The sequence below is a fragment of the Malaclemys terrapin genome, chromosome 14 (genome assembly GCF_027887155.1).
Source record: "Malaclemys terrapin pileata isolate rMalTer1 chromosome 14, rMalTer1.hap1, whole genome shotgun sequence".
NCBI classification, from domain to species: domain Eukaryota; kingdom Metazoa; phylum Chordata; order Testudines; family Emydidae; genus Malaclemys; species Malaclemys terrapin.
In genome coordinates this window covers 40,808,314-40,828,630 of record NC_071518.1, presented here as the reverse complement: position 1 = coordinate 40,828,630, position 20,317 = coordinate 40,808,314, and the positions used below count along the sequence as shown (strand labels likewise).

General features: G+C 50.7%; 1 protein-coding gene across 1 annotated transcript in view; it reads left to right on the top strand.

Moving 5' to 3' along the window:
- Positions 1–20,317, top strand: part of VAC14 (VAC14 component of PIKFYVE complex) — a 194,579-nt gene that overhangs the window by 71,524 nt on the left and 102,738 nt on the right. The window contains exon 13 of the mRNA XM_054048863.1: positions 9,171–9,321. Coding sequence (XP_053904838.1) covers positions 9,171–9,321 — 151 coding nt within the window. The remainder of the gene's footprint in view (positions 1–9,170; positions 9,322–20,317) is intronic.

The following is a 20,317-nucleotide window of genomic DNA, read 5'->3' as shown; positions in this document are numbered from 1 at the left end:
TGCCACTCAGTGTGGGCTCCGCTCAATCCCCAGCTCCGGGCAGGGCTCCCACTAGTGGCATCTGGCATGGGGAGCCCCGATCCGAGTGGGGGTTTGCGCAGGGCCTGCCACAATGAGGTCCTGACTCAGTGGGAGGCTGTTGGATTTCCTGAGCACGTGCTGAGAGGCACCAGGAATGGATAACCTGAGGAGGAGCTCTGGTAGCTCGAAAGCTTGTTCTTGTGACAGTTCTTCATAGCTGAAGTTTTTAAAAAAAAAAAACCCTTAAATGTGCAGGAGGAATGCGGGGCATCTCGGCAGATAAAATGTGCTTTTATTACAGATTTTCAAAGGCATAAAACACGGGGCAATTCTGACAGTCGCCGTTAGTCCTGATGACATCACAAACCACTGGAGCTTTGTTCTTATGGTTGCCAGGTTGTTGGAATCCTTGGGGTGGGGATGCGTGTGAGTGAACTTCGCTCAGTTGCCCATGTAGCATCCAATGCACAGTAAATGGTGTGGTACATAATGCATCAAAAGTACTTCTCATCCCAGGATCTCAAAGCACTCTACAAAGATGGGCCTTAGCCCCGATGCACAGTTGAAGAAACTGAGTCCAAGGCTAAAGGTCACGCTTAGGGCTTGTCTACCCAGAGCTGCACTTGTTCACCTACAGATGTGAATGTAAACTGCTCTAGTTAAACCACTGCAAACTCCTGCACGGATGGTATTTTGGTTTAAGAGCAGCTTATTTCATTTTATCTTAAACCTGTTCCTAATCAACTTACGCAGAAATAAGAGTGGTGACGCCCGAGTTTGTACTGGTTTAGTTAAATCAGTTTAACTAAACTGGCGTAACTTTGTGTAGACAAAGTATGAGTTGGGGGCAGGGTCAAGAGTAAACCTTGGCTGTCTCGAGCCCTATCCACTGGCCCTGTTGTCTTACCTGCAGTGTAGGTTGTCTGTGCCATGCATGTCATGCATGTAGTGCTGCTTTGTTCCTATGCTGGTAAATACAGATCACCCACGAACAGACAGTTATACTGGTACAAAAACCGTGTCACTTGGGCCTCTGTTCCTTGGGGCAGGGGCTCTCGCTGTGCACATTGGGACCCTCATCTCTTCTGGTGTCTAGGTGCCACTGGAATATAAGTTCATCTGGTCGCATCTCACCAAATCCGTTCCCTGCCATTGCAGGGGCATTGGTGCATCCCGGTCCCTCCTATTCTCTGCCTGTGGCACACTGTAGTTTAGTCTCCAGAGGGCTATAATAATTTGGTCTAATCCAAGTTCTTGGGCTCAGTGCAGGGGGTAACTGGCTGGGGTTTAGTGTCCTCTGACGTGCAGGAGGTCAGACTAGATCTGGTGGACCCTGTGACTCAATGCTAATGTGTGGGGCTGTAATGCTCTCTGGATAATGTGGAGGTCCGGCTAACCCAGGCCATTCCTGGACTTACATTGTGTGTTACTTAGGCGGATACAAAACGTGCTGGTAAAATGATCTTGATCCCTCCTTTTACCCTTTTTGGCTTCTTTATACTGTGCATTTAATAACACTCCTACTTCTGATCTCAGTGTAGTCAGTCACTGGAGCAAATGCTAGAATGAGCTTGTCGCTGTGTGAGTGGGAGGAGAGCAGAGCTGTAGACAGCTAGATGGCAATGGGATCTCTCTTCAGAATCCCCTTAATGAGGGACGTGGAGCTCTTCTCGTTCCAAGGTGATGAAAGCAGTTCCGGGGTTGATGGAAGAGAGACGCTCCTCTCCGATATTCACATGCTGCCTATAGAAGGAGACGAGCTCTTTGCCACCAGGGCAAAGGCTGCAGAACTCCTTAATGAGAGGCTGCGCTCCCCAAAGGGACCTGCGTGCTGCAGGCTTCTGGGGAATCTGCTCAGTGCTTTTAGTGTGGGAAGGCTCCTGGGTCACAAGAACTGAGGCTTTGTCCTCCCCCCGCCATCCCCTCAGCAGCTGGGGACCCTCCCGCCAGGGGCCAAAGGGAGACGGGCTCAGCCAGCAGTGGGGCAGCACCCATCAAGTGTCTCAGCCTTCAGCACCTGTGGTCCTGCTGACTCTCTCCTCTCCTTCCCGAATCAGCGTGTGAGCAGCAGGGCTGCCCCCGGAGTGTACGCTCCCCCCGTGAGCAGGGTTACTGGGTGGCAGCAGGATGCGCTGCTGAGTTGCTAGGGAATGGCTCACGTGTCATGGTACATTACTTCTAAGCGACGGATGATGCCTTTGCAGAGGAAGATGAAGGGTGGGGGCTGCTTTCTCCTCGCACTGCCTGAAAGCCTCCTCAGAAGCCAGTGATGCTAGTATCAGATCAGTTCAACCAGAACAAGAGGCAAATTAACTTGACCTAGATCTGGATAACCGAAGAGACCTACAAATCCCTGGTTTCTGTGCCTTTAAAACCATTGCTTGGGAGCAGTGTAGAGAGAAATCTGTACTCCCAACAAGGAAGGAAACCAGCTGGTTGTTTGTTACAATCTTCCTGTCTTCTTATAATTCCCTCTGTCTGTCTCCACCCCCCACCCCCTCAGGCCCATCCGCAGCCATGCGGAGGGGTAATTTTCCTCTCCAGCCCTCACATTGCTGGCTCTGGCTAATTGGGGATACCAGTAACTCTCAGTGAGAAGGTGCCCGCCGCACGTTTTGACCTGGTTACTATTCGTACTTCCTAAGAGGCATGTTCTCCTTTTTGAGGCTTGTTCCAATTAACACTAATAAGCTCCACTTGTTCCTACTGCAGAGAGCACCCCCCAAATAGCCTCGCCTCCTGGAATCTAGGAAACCCGGCCGAGGAAAACTCTTTTGGCTGGGGAGATTTTGTAAGTGGCAATGGTTGCCCCTTGGTTCGGCTATATGGAGAATAGGCTAGCACACAAGATGGAAGGGACAGAGGAAGGATGGTCTTGGGTTAAGGGCAGTGTACTGACAATCGGCAGATTGGGTTTCTGTTCCTCTACAGGTCATTGAACCTTTCTGTTCCCACTTCCCATCCTCTATAAAACAGCTGTCCCTGCTCCTGCAGGAGGACGGGGTAGAGTACATTAAAGCTTGTGAGCTGCCCGGATTCTATAGTGGTGAGAAGTGGGGAGAAATACACCTAGTGGAGGGGAGGCAAAGAAAATCTGTTTCAGCAGCCATTGCAGATGTGTGTGGTGGGGGAGAGGGGCACTTCATGCTGAATGGAAGTGAAATGCCACCTCTTCACCTTGGTGCTTCAGATCTCCATGTTCTCAAATGGTTTCAGCCCTTCTGCTAGTAGGGGACTCTAGGTCTAAGTGAGTGACAGTCGGAGCCAGCGAGCTGTGCAGTGGCAGAATTTCTTTGCAGGGATTGTAGGACACAGATTTTTGCTACGTTCATCGCTTTTCTTGTTACCAGAATGAGCTCCGGAATTGACTGGAGGTATAGCCGGCCTCTGCTAGTTTTGAGCCTGGGTTATAACACTCGATCTTAAATATGGCTAAGCATTCATCATCCAATTTACAGATGGGGAAACTGAGGCACAGTCACTTGCCCAAAGTCACCCAGCAGGTCAGTGCAGACCTAGGAACAGAGCCCAGATCTTCAGCATCTGGCCTTGTAGACTAAAGCCGCTAATCCCCGTTCATTCCCCAAGCCACGCTGGAGAGAGCTTGCGTTGCAGCTGCCAGTGCTCTCCGGGCTCTGTGGCTAAAGGCGGGGGCAAGGTTATCCCAGCTGTGCTTCTCCATCCATCAGGAGTGGATCCCTGAGTGATTAATCCTCCATCTGAAATGCCATTGGATCTGTCTCTCTCCCCCCTCCTCCTCCCCATGTAAGAGCCCCGAGTCGTCACCCCCCACCTGGGAGACTGACAGCTCCAGTCCTGTTCATTGCAAGTGCTGGAGGTTTTAATGGCAGCCAAGCTCCAATGATGGGACCCAGCTGATGTGCCTCTCTGGCACCCAGCCTGTTGCCATGGCAATGGCAGGCATTTGTGCTCCTGCAGGATATTGCTTTCCTATAACCTCCCTGCTTCATTCTCTTGCTCACACAAAGAAAGCAAGTGCTTCGGCGGCGCTTTGCGGAAAGATGTGTGCTGCATACAAAACACTCCTCAGCCTGCCCTCCCCAGACTCCTCTCGGGCTGAGCGACAGTGGAGAACCTCAGTACTGTACATAAAGTGCATGTTGAGCCAATGCAGGAACGCTGCATCACTGCGGCTCCTTTTCGGGAACCGAGGCATACGGCTGTGATTTAGTCACAGAGGTCGTGACATCCAGCAACCTCCGTGACTTCAGTCTGCGGTGGTCGGGAGCTGCAGCATCCCCTGCCGCCCCCAGGGCAGGGAGCTGCGGGGTACCCCACTGCCTCTAGCGGCCCCTGGAGCTCCAAGCTGCCGCAGGCGGTGGGGGTACCCCACAGCTCCCGGCCGCCACGAGTCATTGGAACCTTTTGTGTTTAACTCCCTGTGGAAGGTGATGGTCTTTTGGGGCATGCACAGTGGGACCAGGCCCTCAAGTCAATGGGAGACTTTGTTGGCTTCCAACAGACCTGGGATGACTTTGGAGCACTGTTCTTAAACTCTGGTAACTTCCATTTCCAGATACCGTGTCCTCACTAGCTAGAGGGCAGCTCTTGCTCACACACTCCTCGTTCCGGATGGCACCCGGGCTGAGTCACTTTCCTGTCTTTAAACAAAGCCATATCTGAGGGCTAGTCTACACTAGAAGCACTACAGCAGCACAGCTGTAACACGTCTGGTGAAGACGCTTTATGCTGATAGGAGAGTGCTCTCCCGTCAGCCTAATAAAACCACCTCCACAAGAGGCTCTTAGGTCAGTGTAGCTTACGTTGCTTGGGGGGGCGGCTTATTCACATCCCTGAGTGACATAGGTTATAGCGACATAGGCTGTAGTGTAGACAGGCCTGGAGTGATCTGAGCCCCCAAAAGACTGAGAAACTAGGTGAAAATGTGCAGCGGATATTCCTCTGTATGGATGACTCCAAAAGGACTGATTAGCTTTGAGACCTGACTTCTGCCGTGCAGCCGCCCCCAAATAAATTGTTCTGGAGTTGGGCCAACACATGAGAAATCTCAGCCCCAAAAGGACATTGTTTTAAAATGGGGCTTGAAAGGACTGTGCCGTGCTATCCCAGCCTTGGCTCTGTCATTACCACAGTATTGACCACACAGCTGTGTTGGGCCTTGCTTTCTCTCTCCTCTCCTTGCTCTCTAGTGCGAAGATTGTTGTTGTCCTTTATTTTTCCCTGGAGGGAGTTGCATGGAGTTACTTAACAATGTTTGTGTGTGCAGAGACCTCCCATGTGTATTGGAGCCTTTTGTTTTTCCCAGTTTCCCAAGCTCTGGTCTCTGTAGGTTAATACGCTCTCTGTAGCTTCACAGCAGCGAAGGCTAAACCAAATGTGGGTGTGTTTCTCCCCTCCCTCAGAGCCACTTGAACATCCTTCCTGCTGAGCTGGAAATCCACATGGCCCAGCAGGGATGGGAGTTGCTTGGAGGGGCCGCATCTGTTCAGTGAGAGCTGAGCCCAGAGGGTGCTCTGTTTGCTGGCCCCTACTCCGTCCCAGCCTCTGGCAAGCACTAGGAGGGAATGGTTTCAGCCAGGGTTTGTTTGGTAGACTGCTGCCTACTTCAGTGCACAAGAGTGCTGGTGAGCAGAGCTGCTTCTGGTAGCATTGGCCAATTACAAGTGGGTGAGAGGAGGGCTGTGCTTGTTCATCTGCGTACTTTCCTTAGGCCTTTGTAAAGGAAACAGAAGCTGTAATCAGGAGAGAGCTGCTATTTGCATTCCCCAAATCAGCTTGTCTTGTCTCCCGCATCCGCTCAGGGCGGCTCTGGCTGAGACTGAGGGCTTGTCTGCATGGGACATGACTGTGCAGCAAGCTGGTGAGCTGCCGAGTCACCCCCTGGCTTTCTGCTCACGAGCTTACCGTGTAGGCAAGCCCTGAGAACCTGTCTGAGAAATGCTGTGTTGTGCAGGAAGTTGGTCTGGAGGCTAAGGGAGATGGATGGCTTAGAAGAGGACAAAGTCCAGGACTGAAAATCAGAAGAGCTGGATTCTCATCCTGATTCTTCATACAAGTCACTGAGGTTGCCTACAATGGCATATGGCCCATCCATGACTTCTGTTAGGGCACTAGATGGGGAGGGCTCTGAGTTACTACAGAGAATTCTTTCCCAGGTGTCTGGCTGGTGGGTCTAACCCACATGGTCAGGGTCTAACTGATTGCCAGATTTGGGGTTGGAAGGGAATTTCCCCCTGGGCCAGATTGGCAGAGACCTGGGAGGGAGTTTCACCTTTCCTGTAGCAAGGGGTTTGTCTCAGTCGCTGGTTTGAACTAGAGTGAATGGCAGATTCTCTGTAACTTGAAGCCTTTAAATCATGATTTGAGGATGTCGAAAACTTAGCCAGAGGTTAGGGGTCTGTTACAGGAGTGGGTGGGTGAGGTTCTCTGGCCTGCAATGTGCAGGAGGTCAGACTAGATGATCACGATGGTCCCTTCTGGCCTTAAAGCCTGAGCCTTGGCACCTAATTTTCCCCGTCTGTGAAATAGGGGCGGTGCCCACTGCCTGAGTGCCCTGGGACTCTATTGTCTAAGCACTCTGAGACACAGGATTGCCACCCCCAAGACTTAAAAAAATCACAAGAGGCTTAAAATTCATGATTTAAAAAAAAAAAAATACATTTGGGGTCTTCATTTGCCTTCTGGCTTTTGAGTTTTTTGGGTCACTTTTCAAGCTCTTCTCTGCAGCCATAAGGATTATACTACTAATAATAAAAGCTGAAATTCCCAAATAATCACATGACTCCAGGAACTGTAAATATATAAGTAAAATGCCAAATACTCCGAGACTTGCAATAAAATAGCAAGAGGTGGCAACACTCTGGATGGTGTATGTGGGATCCACTCTGCCCAGTGCCTGCGCGCTGGTCGGTGCAGCAGGGCCCCCCAAAGGCAACAGCCTGTGTCTCAAGTTGTTTCCATGCTTTACAAATCTCCAGTAAGGAGGAGGATGGTGAGAGAGAGGGAGGTGACCAATAAAACAGCTAGGGATGGAGAAAGATCCATTATTACTGGTTGGGACATGAGGACAATTGTAGAAAACCGTAATTTTCCTCATAATCTTGTAAATGACCACTGTGGTGGTGGGGTAGAGAGGAGAGTGGGTGATGGGGAAGTCCTGTGCAGAGAATGACCAGTGTTGGATAAAGCTGTTACGTTCATTGTTAAAGCGTTCAGCCTCAATCCAACATAAACTCCTTTTCAGATAAGTGAGGTGTCCAATGCTAGATAAGCCCATTAGCTAGAAGTTTCTTTTGAGTTGATCAGCACTGGATTAATGTTGCCATTTTAAACAGTCTTCGGAGTCGATCCATTGAGATTAATCGGCACAATTCATAGCTCTCTAAGCTGTCATTCTGCTCAGTGAGATGGCACTGCATTGGCTGGTGCCTGAAAGCCTTTCCTTGCAAACAAAATGGTTGCTAGCTCCTGTTTAGATGAAAACTACATTCAAGAATAGCAGAACTCTGTGGTTGGCTGCAGAGTGCCTGGAAATCCCCGGCACAGATTTCCCATGCCTCCCTCCAGTAACATTTCTGGATGTCCAGGCTGGTTTGCAACATTCATTGCATGCTGGGAAAATGTCTTGTCCAATTACCTCCTTTACCTGAACTTTTCACTTCTCTTGTGAAGTGAAGCTGAGAAGTAAAACCATTGGCTTTTACCAGATATACTCTGGGTGTAGGGCAGCAAGTCCTGGTCTAGTTGGTGCTGACTGTAGAAGTTTGGCCCAAGTTTAATGGTCACCTGCCCTTTGCAGTCACACAATAGATCTTCCCTTTCTCTGCCCCGCCTTTCTCCTTGGCAGGTGTATGCCAGGAACTTCACTTATTCTTGCTGGCAAGCTAAAGAAGTATGGGCTAGATGAATGGACTATAAGGTGGATAGAAAGCTGGCTAGATCGTTGGGCTCAATGGGTAGTGATCAATGGCTCCATGTCTAGTTGGCAGCTGGTATCAAGCGGAGTGCCCGAAGGGTCGGTCCTGGAGCCAATTTTGTTCAATGTCTTCATTAATGATCTGGAGGATGGTGTAGATTGCACCTTCAGCAAGTTTGCCGATGACACTAAACTGGGAGGAGTAGTAGATACGCTGGAGGGTAGGGATAGGATACAGAGGGACCTAGACAAATTAGAGGATTGGGCCAAAAGAAATCTGAGGTTCAACAAGGACAAATGCAAAGTCCTGCACTTAGGATGGAAGAATCCCATGCACTTCTACAGACTAGGGACAGAATGGCTAGGCAGCAGTTCTGCAGAAAAGGACCTAGGGGTTACGGTGGACGAGAAACTGGATATGAGTCGACAGTGTACCCTTGTTGCCAAGAAGGCTAACGGCATTTTGGGCTGTACAAGTAGGAGCATTGGCAGATCGAGGAACGTGATCATTCCCCTCTAGTCGGCATTGGTGAGGTCTCATCTGGAGTACTGTGTCCAGTTTTGGGCCCCACACTACAAGAAGGATGTGGAAAAATTGGAAAGAATCCAGCGGAGGGCAACAAAAATGATTAGGAGGCTGCAGCACATGACTTATGAGGAGAGGCTGAGGGAACTGGGATTGTTTAGTCTGCAGAAGAGAAGAATGAGGGGGGATTTGATAGCAGCCTTCAACTACCTGAAAGGGGGTTCCAAAGAGGATGGAGCTCGGCTGTTCTCAGTGGTGGCAGATGACAGAACAAGGAGCAATGGTCTCAAGTTGCAGTGGGGGAGGTCTAGGTTGGATATTAGGAAACACTATTTCACTAGGAGGGTGGTGAAGCACTGGAATGGGTTCCCTAGGGGGGAGGTGGAATCTCCATCCTTAGAGGTGTTTAAGGCCCGGCTTGACAAAGCCCTGGCTGGGATGATTTAGTTGGGGTTGGTCCTGCTTTGAGCAGGGGGTGGGACTAGATGATCTCCAGAGGTCCCGTCCAACCCTGAGATTCTATGATTTCACTGTAAGGAGGAGTCCTAGCCTCCTCACTTCTACCTGGTCCATGTCGGTAGGGTTAGGGTTGGCCTTTTGGATCCGATCTGCTTTCAATCACTTCAAAAAGAAAGGGCTCGAAATCTCTAGTCTCCTGCCACCTCTGCAGACTCGCCATGCTGCATTGTCATTGCTCACCTCTGTGCTGTCTGTGCCTCTTACCAGGTTATCCTGAAGGACCTAGAAGTTTTGGCTGAGATCGCCTCCTCTCCTGCAGGTCAAACAGAAGATCAGGGGCCATGTGATGGCTCTGATATGCGATCAAGCCAGTCGGAGTTGCACATTCCCGTCAAAGCCAGCCAGCTGAGCTCCTCTGGTAAGTGCCCTTCATCCGCACCTTCCTGACAGTGATCTAAATTGCTAGGCATCCTCTCACTTCCTAGTTGCTTCATTTCCCTTGAGGCAAAGTGGCACCTGTCAGATTTGGTCTGGCGGAGAGGGACTCTCTTGGAGTAATGAATCAGTATACCAGTTCCAGCCCCCACATCACTCGGGTATTTTGGGATGCAGAAGAGTATGTTCTCCAGTTGCTTCATGGCAATCTACTTCAGATCCTATCTACCCATCTGTGGATTCAGCCACGAAAGCAATCCACGGTTCCTGCAATATTTTTGTATCTGATTGATCACATTATTGCCACACTTGAATGGGACTGACTTTTTTCAGAATTAAGTCAGTGCCCAAAATAGAACAAATTAAACTCTCCTGATTATAGAAAGGAGACCTGGGGAAGGAGGAGCAGTGAGCTGAGCCATTCATCAGTCAGATGCCATATAAATATGGAGGCCACAAACTTTAAAAAGTACCTGTGCCCAGTTTAAGCCACCCTGATTTTTCCCCCAGTTTCTGAGCCTCACAGAAAATGCACTAGATGGGCAAAGTCCAGGATGTTAAGCTGGAGGCTTCCAAAAATGGAGGCACCCAAAATGTAAAGGCCCCACTTGAAAATGTTTGGGCCTGTGTCCATCACGTTACACAGAGATGAAGCCAAGGGCACTCGGAATGTATCTCTGTAAAATGAAGTTGTACGTTGTCCTGAGAGCCAGGACAGGTGAAATGTTAAAACTGGAGGAGGGGAATCTTCATATTTTGAGGTTTTATAGAAAATGTCATTTACGATTGTTCGTGTACCTCTGGAATCCACCCGCTTCCCCAAACAGCAGTTCAGCCATTGCAGCTGGCAGTCCAGCTCCTCCAGACCCTTAGGTCTCACTCCCCTCTCCTGCTGCAGTTCTCTGGAGCTGCCTCAGTACTACAGGCGAGGGGTGTGATTCCCTGCTCCTGGTCTCTCACTTGCGCTACCTCTCATTGGGATGAGCCATACTGAGTACACGTCCGCCTGGAACTGGTGAGGAGATACTCAGCCGTGCCTCCGCTGCCACTCTCCATGCTACTGTGGCTACACTATTTATATCTGAGCTACCGTGAGCACGTGTGTGAGTAGTGGAATCACACCTCTAGCTCCTAGTGTAGCCATAGCCTGCATGAGCACATTCCTCAGAGCCAGGCATTTCCTGCTGGAGTTGGATTGTCAGCGTCTCAGGGTAGGGGCTGTCTGGTCTCTCTGTAAATAGCCATGCACATCCATGGCACTTTGCACAAATGCTAATAGAGTGGTGCAGCCACCTACGTGCCCTCCTGCCTTCTCTTCCTCGATGCCCACAGACTGCCTCATTGCCGGTAAAGTCTGGGCCCAAAAGCCTACTCAGACCCCTCTAGAATTGTTGCACTGTTTCAGCTAACACAACCCTCCCTGCTTCCCGGGTGCAGGCCCGTAGTCGTAGAAGGACTGACGTGCCTAATGAGCTAGTCTGGTGAGAGCCAACACTGCCTCCTCGTGAGAGGTTTTTGTGACTTTTGAAACCTACTGCAGTGCTTTGCGAGTGCTATGGATCCTCTCTCTGTCCGAGATTGACACTGCGTGGGTGGAGTCGCTTATGCAGCACTCGCCAAACAGCTGCAAAGCTGCATTTTAGATCATGCTGATGATGGCCGTCTGAGGTTTCCTTCCTTGTGGATTATCTAAAAATAGCCCGCAGTATGGCACGTCTCCTCAAGACTGCGTGGCCCCTTTAACTGGAACAGAAACTGGGCTTCAATTATTCAAGCCTAAAACAAAAAAAATCAAGGGTTTGGAAGAATCTGGCTACATCAGTGTCTAGCTGTTTTCTGTATCTAGAGTGCAAGTCGCTACAGTGTGTGTGTTGGCGGGGGGGGGGGGGGGGTAAGCAGGATGCATGTATAATGGTTGCTAATAGTGGGTACTATAGTTCGGGTTGCACTCCTTTTGTAAACCCGTTCTCACTTGTTTATAACTTTCTGGCAGATAACTCTTTTGGGGCTGAAATTCTCATGATTTGGCTTGTGCCCAAAAGTAAACTTTTTTGAAAGGGGGGATTTGAGCCAATTGTGTTTTGGTTTCCCTGGAGTTCTACACGGGTGGAAATACCACCCTCTCCTTATTGTGACTGCCCGCCTGTTTCACACACAGCTCCAGTGACTGACTGTTCAGATTTAGCACAGGATTAGTCCTTAACGAGGTGAGGGGTTGCTGCTAGGCTAGGACGCTCTGGGGTTTGAATTTGTAACATTATGGCCTTTTGAAAAGGCCTTTTGGAGCGTGATTAATAGAAAATCTTTGGTCTATGTGGATGTGCTCCTTCGTGGCTGCATGGGTCCCATTTCACTGCTGGGGTTGTGTTGCTTCTGCTCAATTTTCCCTAGCGCTCCGCTGGGACAGAGCACAGTGACAAAGCCTCTGTCTGCAGGGTGTGCTGGTTGGTTCCCTGCTACTTGCCCGCACAAGCTGGTCAGAATAGATGCAAACAGGATGTCCTGATTGTTGGAAAATCACCCCCCCCCCCCAAACCAAAGAGATGAGCGTACCACTTCCTCTAGGCCTGGAGCAGATGCATGTACTGCAGCCATCTGCTCAGACTACTGACGCTTTACAGGTAGGACACGGCTGCAACTTCAGTATTGGTGGTGGGGCCAGTAGAGCTCTAGCTGATGTGTGATTTGTGGTGATAGGAGAAGGCTAGACTGAAAAGCCATTAGGGAGCTGTGGGGATGGGAGGAGAGGAGCTGCCTGCCCAGGGAAAGGAAGCTGAGGACTCCAGAGTCCCTGAGTGCTCGGGTACCTGTTTGTGGGTATAGGTCACTAAGTCAGGCACTCTTGCAAGTCCAGAACGTCGTAGCACATTTCCATTGTTCATGCAGTGTGGCTATTTTTGATCCAAGCTTGCCACCCGTTCCTAAGAAAGTGGTGAGGGGTGTGGGGGAAGGGAAGGGGCCTGGGCTGTTCCACGTTCATGCTCTTGCTTCCTTTCTCATGTTTTCCCCGGGATGTGTTTATGCAGTCGTTTCCCTGCCATTGAGATTGGCTTCCTCCAACCATTCACTGGTTGCAATCAGGAAAGCAGCGTCCCTTTTCCTGAGTTCATTCCCAGATTGACTTTTATTTAGATGCTTTGTTCTCCCATGACATAAGGCTAGCTGCGCTCTTACAGCATCTCAAAATGTAATGAACTTGGAGCTGCCTTTTAAGGACCTGCGCTGCCTGGCACATGACGTCCCATTTGTCGCTTGCGTTGTCTGTGGGAAGACCAGCTCCCATTGGCATAGCAAAGATGAGGGGAATAAATTGTCTGATGCCAGCCAGGTGGAAGGACCTTGCTATGGTGCACATGGCCAGACTCCTGCAGCCAGGGAAGAGCGTGGCAATAGCTAGCTTTCTGCAGAGCGGATGGCCTGGTATTTGGCAAACTGTCTAAGGATAGCCAGAGCAAAATGCGTAATTGGGAGGGGGTTGTAGGGAAGTAGCTTGAGCTAGGCGGAGTGCAGACTGGTGTCATGCAGCCGATCTGTGGTGCACACAGTCTGCAGCAATACACTTCAGTGCAGGCTGATTGACCCCTGCTAGCTCAGTCCTCTGGGCCATTCTTGGCCAGACTGGCCAGTCTTGCCATAGTATGTGCTGGCTTTGTGATGTGAGCGAATAGAGGACTAGTGAGGTCCACCAAACACATTTTGTTGGTGCCCTAAGCCACAAAAAGGGGGAGGCTAGAGTCACAGTCCCACTGCATCCCACACAACCCCTATGTCTATTCATGCTACACGTGATTCTGGATCTCTATGGGGGCAGAAATCACTCTCCCTGATCTTCCAGTCTTGGGCTTAGATGATCTCCTTGATACAGGAATTCGTTGGCACAGCTGTGTATCTCTTAACTCTCAGAAACCCTGGCTCCAGGGACAGCTTCCTCTGGGGGCTATGATGGTCGGTCCTTGATTGGGCGGCGGGGGGGGGGGGGATTTCTTCCCAAGGGACATAGAAGGGGAGTAAGTAACGTTACTGAAATATGCTGTGCAAAATACAACAAGCCGTCACACCATTCGTGCCAAATACTCTTCAGCTCAGCTCGGACGGAGTGCCGCAGCTTCCTGGGTAGTGGCAGTAAAGCCAGCCGTGGATGGAAGTGGCATTGACTGACGGATTGCTGTGGGAGGAAGCTGGAACGGAGTAAGGGTATATTGCAGGAGGGGCTGAGAGCGGGGAATGGGGAGTATATTGCAGGCAGGGGCTTAGTGTGGGGAATGTGACCAGGTTTCTATCCGGGGTGGAAGGCATCAATAGAGGAGGGACCAGTGTGATCGGGGTGTTAGCTGGTTGTAGTGAGAGCCGGGGCGGGGTGGAGGGGGGGAGGGGATTGAAAGCTAGTCTGATTTCCATTGCAGGGAGGGATGCCAGAGCGAGGGAGACTGGGTTCAGTCCCAGGGAAGGATAGCGCCAGAGCAGAGGTGACCATGCTAGGCAAGGTGCCTGCAGTGGGCACAGGGAGAACCGATGGGAAGTGTTGTGTGGGAGCGGGCTGGGTTTGCTCTCCAGAGAGTAGCAGAGCCTGGCTTCATAAGCCCCCTCACTTGTGTCCCTTATTTACGATGTGCGCTGTGCTTTCCGGTCCCTGCCCCAGAGAGTACCCCAAGGGGAGACGCACGCACACCAAGTTAAGGTTATTTTAGCACTGCTCGGCTGCTGCCCCGTCTGATGACCGCCAGTCTTTTGCACAAACCCTTCCATTCCCAGGGAAGCAGCACACTGGCAACTTGGGTGTTTTTTTTTTTTTTAACATGATCCTGTTTGGCAGGCTCAGAACATATTCCGGCTTCTGATCACCCATCGCAAGCCTCTTTTGTACATCAGCTCCAGCCACTTTGCTGGACACAAGTGCTCTGAAAATCTTCACCCTCAGCAGTATGAGGTGAACGTGCAAGTGACCTGCTGTAGGCTGGGGCGAAGCTTGGATTCTGCAGTAGGTGGTCTGTGTCATAGCCCAAGATTCGGTCTCTTGTTTTCGGGCTTTAGTCCCTGACTCCTGTCCCTAGTTAAACAGGGTGAACAGTAGCGACCCTTCCAGGAACACTGTTGAGAATCTGGGTTGTAGCCTTTAGCCACGGTGTCTATTGAGAGCCATACTAGATAGCTGGGTTGTGATTGGTGTCCTGCTTATCTGATCTTCTCAGCGATGAGTTTTTAACAATCGGATGCGTTGGCTCAGGTGTTCCATCAAAGTCTGCACCATACATCCAGGGCCAGATTTCCAGTGACGCACAGTAGGCACGTGCCTAGTCTGCCGGTGTTCTAGGGGCGCCTAAAAATCCAAAGTTTGCTGCTCCCGGGTCCCGGCCTGGGGTGGAGCCAGGCCGGCTGAGGGTGAGACGGTCCAATGCAGCCCTGCCTGCTGGAGCGCTCGTGCCAGCAGGGAAGGCAAACAGCCCCTGTGGCAGGGGAAGAGCTCAGCAGTCCAATGCAGGGAGCCTGGCCTGGGCAGGCCCCACTCCTGTGCCAACCTGGCTGATCACGCTGCTCCTGAGGGGCCGGGGCGATCCCTGTCTGCGCTGCCGGCTCAGTCACCTCCCAGCAGGCCAGGGGAGAGTGGGTCTCTGGGGGAGGGGGGTGCTTGTGGTGGGGCGCTGGGCAGTTGTGGTAGATTTGTGTTGTGGGGCGCCTAAAAGTTAAGTGCCCCCCACACCACAGCTCCCAGCCACTGCAGGTGGCAGGGGACCCTGGAGCTCCGAGCCCCTGTGGGTGGTGGTGGGGAGCTTGGAGCTGGGGCCCCCATAGCTGTCCAGCCACCGAGGTTGCCTAGGGGCACGCAAGGTGTAAATCCAGCCCTACATATATAGATCCTCTGCTGTGTCCCATACATGTATAGAGGGCCTCCAACAAAAGTGTGCAGGTACCGTACTTAGTGCTGGGCATGGAGAAGCTGTTCGGTGTGTGGGTCCGTTTTCCAGCACTGAACAAGGAACTTTATTAGAATAAGAAACAGTATGATCCCTATAGCCCCCTTGTCTCTAGAACCTTCCCCAGCCTCTCCTGCCCTCTACCCTCCCCAGGTAGATGTCCTTATGGGATATTCACTGCTGGCCTGGCTTTGTAGGTTGCTATGCTAATATGCTCTAGCTGTCTTCCTATCTGCAGAGACTTTTTTCCTCAGCCCTTTTATTTTCATGAGCCATTCTGCCCCTCTGGATTGTCTGGTATCCCATGTCTGGCTTTGCAGAACACCAGCATCTTCAGAAGATACAATATACGGTACCAGCTGCCACCATGTTAATCTAGAAGAGGAGCAGAAAATATTCTGTAGGGCCTGAAAATACCAATTGTGGGCAGGGGAGGCATTTCTGAATATTTCCATGCAACACAGGGTCTCGCTGCCTGTAGATCCTGCCTTAGAGCAAAACGAAAAGGCTCTCTCGGGCTTCATTCCAGCTCTTCTAATCTCTCAGTTTCTGGCATCACTTGGTTAATGTAGTATGGAAAATGCTTGAATGGTCTAGATCTGATTAAATCAGGGCCTGTTTTTCTGATTTCTAGTGAAGTGGCACATAATCATACCAAATACTACATCCTATTACTTCAAACCCGTTCCAGGTGCCTGCTTAATCAGGGGATAATGAAAAGACTGATGCATGCAATGTCAACTACCAGGGCTTCTACCCCTCCCACTTCATTTTCAGTTGCGCAACAAAACTATAATCATCTTCGCGCAGGGAAGTTCAGGGAGGCAGCAGACGTCACCGCTCCAGCCATTTGTACTAATATAAGCGACGCATGGCAGGGCAGAGCAAGCAGGGAGTTTATCAGGCTGCCAGTAACGGGTTTGCTGAACCAAAAGCCGAGAGTTCCTAAAGTCCTGTAGCTTGCAAGATTCCAGCCCCAGGTTAGTGCAGCCATGCAGGTGTGTCTGCAATGGGTCTCTCCTTAAACCAGATATTCTCTCTTGAAGAGAGGTGTGGCTGTGGCTCAGAGGAAGGCTGGCCCAGTGATAGGGGTGCTAGCCTGGAACTTGGGAGACCCAGGTCCAATTCCCTGCCATGCTACTGCCTTCTTACATGACCTTGGGCACTTAAGCCTTGTCTACACTACCAAGTTTTGTCGACAGAGGTGATGTTGACACTCAGAAATCAGCATAATGAAAATCAGAATGTCATGTTCACATTCGCTCCCTCTGTCAGCAAAGTGTGGGGGCACTATCATCGACAGTGTGAGCAATGCATTGTGGGTACCTCTCCCACAGTCCAGCTTGACACCTTCTGTCGCTAGGTGTTGTAGGAAGGTGGAGCAGATCACGGAGCATCTGGGGACCAGGCTCAATGTCCCGTGATGCATTGCTTTCTGTCCCAGCACTCCATGGGCTTTCAGCTTTCTTTTGAGGCATTTTTCAACTGCCCTTCTTTGCATCTTTGTGAGAAGGGATGGATCCCGCACTGCTCTCCTATGTTCTGTTATCTGTCATGAAGACCTCGTGGATGGCAGTGCAATTAATCGTGAAGTTCCTAACTGAAGAAGACTCCCAATCACCTGACATGCTGCATTATATGGATAGGACGAACTTTAGATTGCTTTTGGCATTCACAGAACAGCTGCATATGGTAGACCGTCGCTTTTTGGCTTGGGAAACAAGCATTGAATGGTGGGATTGTATCGTCATGCAGATATGGGATGACGAGCAGTGGCTACAGAACTTTCCGATGCGGAAAGTCACCTTCCTGGAACTCTGTAAGTAGGTGCTGGATGACAGTTGAATGTGTCTTTGGCAGATTAAAAGCACGCTGGTGATGCCTTTATGGCAGGTTAGACCTTAATGAGGATAATATTCCCATGGTCATAGCCACGTGCTGTGCATTGCATAAACTCTGTGACGCTAAGGGTGAAAGGTTTGCTCAGGGGTGGAGTGCTGAGGCAGACCACTTGGCTGCTGATTTTGAGCTGCCAGATACTAGGGCTATCGGAGGGGCCCAGAGGTGCAATTCAAATCAGGTTGGCTGTGAGGCAACACTTTGAAAATGAGAACCAGTGATGTATATCTCTGTGATTGGTGCTTCAATGTTACGTTACATGTAGTTTTCCTAGGAAGTAATAGTGACATTTGGGGCCTTACATTCCAGCAAGCACATGAATAAATTGCCAGTGTAGCTATTGGTAGTGCCTGCTATCTCAGTTTGTAGAAAACAATTAAAGATGAGTTAGCATTCAAAAACTTTGCTTTTATTGCACAAGAAACAGCACACACAGACCCACAAAGATGCTCGGTGGGAAAGGAGGAACCAGGGAAGGGAAGACTTTCACAGTTGTGTGTAGGTCTAGCTGTCATTGCGAAAGCTGTCTGAGGGGGTGGAGTGAAGGGGAAACCGAGAAGTCCTGGAAAGTGGAAAGGAGGAATTTGGGGAGGGCATGGAAAAGAGTTCTGAATGTGCTGCCGGGGAGGGCGAGCACAGATCTGCTCAGTCTGCAGGATTAAGGACTTCAGCATGTGCGTTTGCTCCTCCATTACTTTAATCATCCACTCAGTAGCATCCTTAACAAACTCCTGATTCTCTCTTCTGTTCTGCCATTCGGCTTCCCAGCACTCCTTGCATTCCCTTTTCTCTGCACGGCAATACCTCCCAGAACATGTCGTCTTTGTTGCATCTTGGGCGCTTTCTTATCTGGTGGGGACGCTCGGCTGGGGTGTGTGGGGTCGTTCTTGAAGGCAACATGTGCCAAAGGACAAGGGACAATGCACAGAAGCAGGATTGTTAAATGTACGCACAGCATTGAAACATTTCAGTTAAATACACCTTTTACAACATAACAACCACTTTCTCCCTGACCCTTGGTAAGCACACATCTCTGCGAACTCCCATAGCATAGTGAGTGCTGGTGGGGGTGCTCCATGTGGGGAAAAGAGCATACACTCTGCAAGGGGAAACATTCTAAAATTCTCCTGCACTTTTCCACAGGCGGGGGTCATTGTAGCAGATATCTCACTGCTAAGGGTAAGCAGGGAAATGAGAGTTCATCTACTCCATGCTTGTGGCTTCCGCCCTGCTCACTATGCTGCTCACCTTTGTGCCGGGACCAAAGTGGCACACGTGATTGCTGAATGGTGCGGGAAAGTTTCCTACAATGGGGGAAGGAACAAAGCAGCTCTGCCACGGAGCCTTCAGCAGAGGATTACCAAGTACCTCCAGGAAACTTTCCTGGAGATCTTTCTGGACAATTCCCGTAAGATCTCAGTGTGCATCAACAACCTGTCCACCGTACCGATTAGCTACATAGGGAAATGGGCAGCTCACAGAAACACAGCCAGCCTCCCACATTTCTATACCCTGAACCCACCTCTGCACTACACAAGCCACAGCCACTTACCAGGTGTCGTCTCTCCTGCTTCTTGCTTGCCGGAGAGCATCTGCTGAGACTGGCTAGACACCTCTGGAGTGGAGAACAGTTCCTGGCTGCCTGCCCCACTGGGCTACCCCACTGTGAGCTCCACATCATTGTCTAACTCCACCTCTTCATCAATGACTTCGTCCTTTGTGTTAGGTCCTCTTTCCACCGCCTCCAGGCCTGCCGAAGTATCCATGGGGCTCTTGGTGGTGGAGGTGGGGTCACCACTGAGGATAGCGTTCGGCTCCTTATAGAACCTGCAGATCTTAGGTGAAGCACTTGAGCTACAGTTTGCCTCCTTTGCTTATGGTATGCCTGCCTCAGCTCCTTTATCTTCACTCTGCACTGCCGCATATACCGATCCTAGCTCTTTTTGCACAAGCTTCGAGAAATCTGCCCGTAGATATCCCAATTCTTACGGCTCAAGCGCAGCTCCCCCTATACTGATCAGATCCAACAGCTCCGGAATGGTCCAAGTGGGAGAGTGTTTGGTGCGATAATCTGCCACGGTCACCTGGGAAGAGACCTCTCCACGCTGAGCCAGCAGGAAATGGAATTTCAAAAATTCCCGGGGCTTCTACGGGGGAGGGGCGGATGGTTGCTTACCTGGCTGCAGGGCAGTGGAGTTCAAACTGCTAACTAGAGCGCTCACAATGGGCATTGTGGGACACTTCCTGGAGGCCAATTAAAGCAATGAAACCAAGCGTGGTGTCTACACTGGCACTTTGTTAACATAAATGTAGAGGAAAAAGACGTATGTCTCTCGTTGGGGTGGTTGTATTTTGTCGCCAAAACAGGGCATTTTTCCCAACAAAAGTTGCATTGCTGTGTGTACGCATTCACTGTTTTGTCAACAAAACTTGGTAGTGTAGACAAGGCCTTCGACGCTGTCTCAGTTCCCCATCTGTACAATGGGGAAGTAGCAGTGCCTTGCCTCCCAGGTGTGTTGTGAGGGTAGATCTATTAAAGATTGTGAAATGCTTTGAGATCTATTCATGAAGCTTCCTCTGGAGGAAGGTCTTGGCCCGGGTTTGAGGCTGGGGGCAAGGCCAGGAGCAGAGCATCACCTGGCCGCAGGCCCAGCTACCAGCCCCCAAGGCAGCCCAGCTGTGGCTCCGCTCCTGCCCCCAGCCTCAGCCCTGGGCCGCGGCTCTGCTCCTGCCACTGGCCGTGGCCCCACTCCCAAACTCAGACCCATCCCCAGCTGCACCCCAGCCTGTCAACGTATGTCCTGTCCCCCCTCACCTCCCTGGCCTGAGCCACAGCCTGGCTCGTGGGGGTGGGCGGGGAGCCGCGGACTGGGGCATGGGGCGGGTGTTGGGGTAAGTGCTACACCATATTTATTTCTTGACTGTTTCCTTTCCTTCAATAGAACTGTGTTTTGATGCAATGTAGGTATAGATCTGAAATGTCCTGATAAAGTCTCACTTGTCTGTTTTCGTTCCTTCTGTGGGTTCATTATATATCCCCTGAATTACCCTTCTATACTACACTGCATCCCTCTGCTTCTCTGAACCCTCTTCCCATTCATTCCTAACTCCATAGTGGGGAGGGAGTATTAGCCACTGCCCGGCTCCAAGCTCTTTATCAAATTTGGC